This window comes from Ischnura elegans, chromosome 3 (genome assembly GCF_921293095.1).
Source record: "Ischnura elegans chromosome 3, ioIscEleg1.1, whole genome shotgun sequence".
Lineage (NCBI taxonomy): Eukaryota > Metazoa > Arthropoda > Insecta > Odonata > Coenagrionidae > Ischnura > Ischnura elegans.
In genome coordinates this window covers 138,613,584-138,618,897 of record NC_060248.1, presented here as the reverse complement: position 1 = coordinate 138,618,897, position 5,314 = coordinate 138,613,584, and the positions used below count along the sequence as shown (strand labels likewise).

Here is a 5,314-nt window from a genome sequence, read left to right as displayed (position 1 = left end):
TAGTGTATTCATAATACACAAATTATTTGGTTTTTGAAATCCCAGTTTAGACAAATGTTAATGGTCAATTTTAACCTCATTTGATAAAAGCCAGATTGGCGCCCATGCGATTCCAGTCCACGTGACGTCACAGGGACCTAGTTTCTATAGGAGAAGATAGGAGTTATACATCGTCTGAGGCTACCAATGCATGCATGAGGCACAGAGCTCAGAGAAACGTGTCTTAATAATCACGTATTAAAACTGGATAAGGTCGGAAAGTTTTCTTCGTTTGATAAGGTATTAATAAACCTTTTTTAAGCCAAGCGCTACAAGCCAGCAAGGTACTCAGCTATCCGCTAGCATCCTGCGTCCTATCAGCGCTCAGAGCCTCGATCAAGATCACCTCACAAGGCGGGAGGGGGAACCAGAAATGCGTCGCACGGCCTTTTTCCCATCATTCCTACTTACGCGTCGCGTTTTCGCGCGTTTGAAATTTTTCACTTTTCATTTAATCGCGAAAAATAGATATCGTCCTTTAAAAATGTAAAAGCGATAAATACGTACTCAAGGAGTAATAATCTTTCGATTTAGGCAATAAAATAATAATAGGAAGCCACCCTATTGATTTAGTGGCAGTGTGTTTATTTTCTGATCAAATCGAGTATTCCAGTGAAATCAGCAATATCAATTGAAATATATAAACATGAATTGATACCACCAATAAAACTGATATGACTAACTGCACCCTATAATAAGTTATTACGGAGGTGGAATTCTTTACAGATGATAATGTTCCTTCAAACATTCCTTTCACACCAAGAATTCCAACGAGGGGGTCTTGAAAGCTCGAGACCTGCTCGGCTTCACTTCATCTCCCTAACTTCATCTTTCACCATGCCATCGTTCCAATGGCGTGTGTTCATCGATCACATTCATGCATGACGACAATGATTTTAATGTATTTAGTGGCTGAGCAACATCTTCCTGCTGCCCCTGCCTGAAGACACAAGCGTGGATATTGTTTATTGCCCACGGAGGCCACCTCCATCTCATCGAGGCCACCTCATCTGCTGGGTGGCAGGCTCCGCATTTGCCACGACACCTTCCCACCACAGACTGACCATCCTGTGTGAGGAGAATCAAACACTTATTTCCATGTGCTTTTTACAAGTAGGCGTGCGAACCCTCCCCTATTTATATCTTTCACGGTTTATAAGTTTACTTTGTGGCACCTTACATCTGCTGGCAAATATCTTGGAACATAGTAAATTCCACATAATCATACTAGATAAACCTAAACCAGTTTCAGCCCTCACATATCATTCTCAAGATGAAACACCTCATGATAATGGCATATAATAAAAGACTATGGAATGACAGATTAATACAACATAGTAATAAAGTGTATAACCTCTTGAGAATGACATGCGACAGTTAAAACAAGGTTAGGTTTACGTAATAATGTTGTGTGGAACATACAAAGTTACAGAATATTTATTTAACCCCCAGAGCTTCTATTTTTTCTTAGTTCATCAATGACGTAAACACTTTTCATGGTAGTTGAATCTTTGCTTAGTTAAACGCGGTGAAATTAATATTAAGTGCAAAAGCACAAAATTCCCGGGTCCCACAAATGAAACCACAGATCTTTGGTTTTTCAGGCCACAGTGGCGACCCTGGATCATTGGGTTCCATAGCAAATTACCAAGGTTCATCGTACTAGTTGCTTCATTTGGGCCGTTGGGATCCATCAAAGATCAATGCAAGATGTCCAAAATTCAAAGGAATGTGGACTTCCAAGAAGCTACACCAATGGTGTAGTCCATTTCAGAGCTAACCCCACAATTCGTAGTTATCATTGAAGTTATCTACTGACTAAGTTTACATCAGTTCATTATCCAGCTTCTAAGAGGATCGTTATGTAAGACTTTAAAGAAAAGGTTAGTGAAGAGTTTGATCTGGAGTGTAGCTCTCTACGGTGCGGAAACGTGGACCCTAAGGAAAGAAGACGAGAGAAGATTGGAGGCAATCGAGATGTGGGTATGGAGAAGATGGGAGAGGGTGAAATGGACGGAGAGGAAAAGGAACGACCAAGTGCTGGATATGGTTGGCGAGGAGAGGCAGCTTTTAGATGAGATACGGAGGAGACAGAAGGTATGGATGGAGTTAGTGCTTATCGGGGAGGGGATGTTGAAAATGGTGCTAGAGGCTAGAATGTTAGGGAAACGAGGGAGGGGAAGGAGAAGAATAGGATTTTTAGATAGATTGAAAGAGAGTAGGCCTTACTGTGAGTTAAAGAAGGCAGTGCTGGAAGGAAAGGGAGGCTCCCAGATCACTTCTTGCGTACTCCATGGAAACCTACCTTAATCGGTAGAATACTATAATAATAATAATTCAAAATAAGGCAAACTCCCTTTCATTTTACCTAAACATATTCTTTGCTTCCTCCATCTCCCACATTTACACAGCATTCTCCCCTTCTCTAAAACTGTTTTCAACCACCCTTCCCTGCTTCAAAACTTTCACCATCCAAACCTTCTGTCCCCTCTATATTTCTTATGGAAGCTGCCTCTCCTCACCCACCATGACCAGCTCTTTGTCATTCCTCCTCCTCTCCGTCCACTTCAATTTCTCCATTCTTTTCCACACCCACATCTCAAAAGCCTCCAGCCTTCTCTCGTCCTCCTTCTTTAGCGTCCATGTTTCCAACTCGTAAAGCATTAGACTCCAAATCTCTCTCAAGACTACTCTCAGTTTCACATTGTAATCAATTATTTGTTTCCCCATTTTGCTTTTCTCCTTTCCCTTTTGCTTTTCTCCGTGTCTCACTTTTCCACTTCCTTCTCTCCTCCATTCCTTCCATAATTTATCTGCTATCCAGGTTTTTATCCTTCTACCATATTTTAGCCAACTGGCTTCTTGGCAGCTTTTATTATTGATGGTTACTAGCCTTTCCCATAACTTTAACTCAATCACCTCTCAACAGCACTTTCCCGTTCGTGAATGTCTCTTTTGCTAATGCAGTTCTCTTTCTGGTGTCCTCATGCAGTGTCTGTTGCCCGCTAATGCGCAGCTCAAATAGTTGAATTGCTCTACCTGCTCAAGTTTTTGCTCATCTCCCTTGTCCCAAGTCTTACATTCCTAGCTCGTGATCCTATTCAAAACTGCATAACTACATTCTTCTTACCTACCGTTTTCTGGAGATTCATTATCATGCCATATACCTCACAATGCTTGTCAAACACATCCACCATAGCCTACAGCCACTTGTTGACTGGATAATGAACTGATTTAAGCGTATCTACCATCATATTAACTCCAGCTTCCATCTCATCCCAGGCCTCTCTTACCATTTCATGAGTCTACACATTAAAAAGCAATGACGAGTCTTGCCTCGCCCCTTGGCCAATGTCTGCCCACCCTGATTCTCCATCCTCTACCCTCATTTCAATAGTCTGGGCCTTGTACAAACTATGAATGAATTGCCTATCCCTCCAATCTGCCACTAAATATTTTCATAAGGATTTCTTATACAATTTCCATACATTCCACAGCAATTATGTCCACTATATTTAATCTTCCTGGCTTTTTCCTGCTATTTTACATATCCTCCACATACTACCTACTTCCATTTACTCTGACCATGGGATGCTCAGATAAGATCCTTCCATATATTATGCCTTAACTTTTGACATGGCTTGCATTTCTTTGCCGTCTGATAATGACTTATGACTTTAACTTTGCCTCTTTCCTGCTGAAAATGTTTCCATTTCTCACACTGCCTTTTCCGTCAACTGCATAACTACTCTCAGTTTCACGTTGTAATCAATTATTTGTTTCCCCATTTTGCTTTTCTCCTTTCCCTTTTGCTTTTCTCCATGTCCACACTTTTCCACTTCCTTCTCTTCTCCATTCCTTCTATAATTTCTCTGCTATCCAGGTTTTTATCCTTCTACCATATTTTAGCCAACTGGCTTCTTGGCAGCTTTTATTATTGATGGTTAACTCTAATCCCATCCTTCCTCTACTTTCTGCCTTCATCTCCTGTGCCGCAATGTGAAATTGAAACTCTAACATCAAGTTGAGTAAACACAGTCTGAAATATGGCTTAGTGGTATAACTGGTATCATATCTCACCTGCAATTGGGATATCTAGGTTTGAATTCGATAATCCAAATGTTTTTGATGGCAAATTTCACCCTGGTCCTCCTTTTCCTATGACCCAAGGTTTGCTCTTAAAGTTCTCTTGATGCTCTCTTGATTCATCACCAAGGAGGAATGCTTTGACACCAAACCATTAAATAGTAGAATATTATCCCTTTAAGTGCCAGCCTATTTTGTCTGGTAAGCTCAAGAGTACATGGTCTTTTTTGGCAAATTTGCTAGTTTGAACTTAAACATTTATAGAGAGCCTAAAATGCATTTTTTGCGGTACATGTCGTGTTGAAGCATGACAAAGTACTACAAAATAGAGACAAAGGCACAAAAAATAAGAGGCTTGGGTGCAAAAAAAAACCAGCCCATAGATCAGTCCAACAGTGATGCAGCTAGGAATTAAGGGGTTTAGATGCCACTAATACCAGAGAGTGTGGGGTATGGAATACCCATCAGTATAAGTGGTAGGTGAGAGGTTAATAAATTGCTAAATTTTAAGAAAAATTGATCAAAATGGTGAGTTTTACGGCTTTCTGTGGGATATTTTATCAATCCTTTCACCATTCTATTAGTAATATCAATCCAATTAAGTATAATGGATTGAAACTTCTCTGAGGCCTGGGGGGGGATTTTATCCCTCAAACCCCCCCTCACTGTGCCACTGCAGCCAAATATACTCTTTGCACATATCCCCCAGGCTGATGGTTGGCACCATATGGGATGAAGAAAAGTGAAGAGCCATGCACTCACGTCTTTCCTGCTGACATGAACAGCTGCTCCTGATCCACGTCCTATACTGCTATGAACCCTGAGTCCGGTACCTTTGAGGTTGATGCTGAAACGACCTTGAGGATAGTCTAGGGAGCTGTAGGAATAATCTCTTGTACCATGTATCTGCCTGGCAAAGGTCATATCTTCAGTTGGAAGTTAGAACATAGCATTGCATGAGGCACACACACACATACACACACATGCCTTATTGTAAAATTTTCTCTCAGGGATGGGTCTCTCAGAAAAAGCAATGGCGGCGAAATTACCCACGTAAGTGGTTCAACATATGAATATCGGACTTTGTTCTTGTGTGATCTGGCGCTCGGATATCGTGAAACAAAACGTGAATGCATGAAAAAGCCAACTGTTACATGAATAGCCCACTGCCTTGCGAAATTCAATCAAC

The 5,314-nt window shown here is 41.0% G+C and overlaps 1 protein-coding gene across 1 annotated transcript; it reads right to left on the bottom strand.

Moving 5' to 3' along the window:
- Positions 1–552: 552 nt before the first annotated feature.
- LOC124155311 (A disintegrin and metalloproteinase with thrombospondin motifs 9-like) lies at positions 553–5,049 on the bottom strand. The gene is made up of 2 exons (XM_046529029.1): positions 4,888–5,049; positions 553–1,107 (listed from the first exon to the last, which is right to left on the bottom strand). The coding sequence occupies exons 1-2, from the start codon at positions 5,047–5,049 to the stop codon at positions 865–867; spliced, it is 405 nt and encodes a 134-aa protein (XP_046384985.1). The 3' UTR covers positions 553–864.
- Positions 5,050–5,314: the final 265 nt, after the last annotated feature.

What these genes read in the sequence shown, in the direction of transcription:
- LOC124155311 (XM_046529029.1), bottom strand. Translation starts at nt 5,049, where the DNA reads ATGACCTTTGCCAGGCAGATACATGGTACAAGAGATTATTCCTACAGC. An exon ending in TTCATGTCAGCAGGAAAGAC is followed by an intron (nt 1,108 to 4,887) that starts GTGAGTGCATGG and finishes CTCCTCACACAG; the next exon opens with GATGGTCAGTCTGTGGTGGG.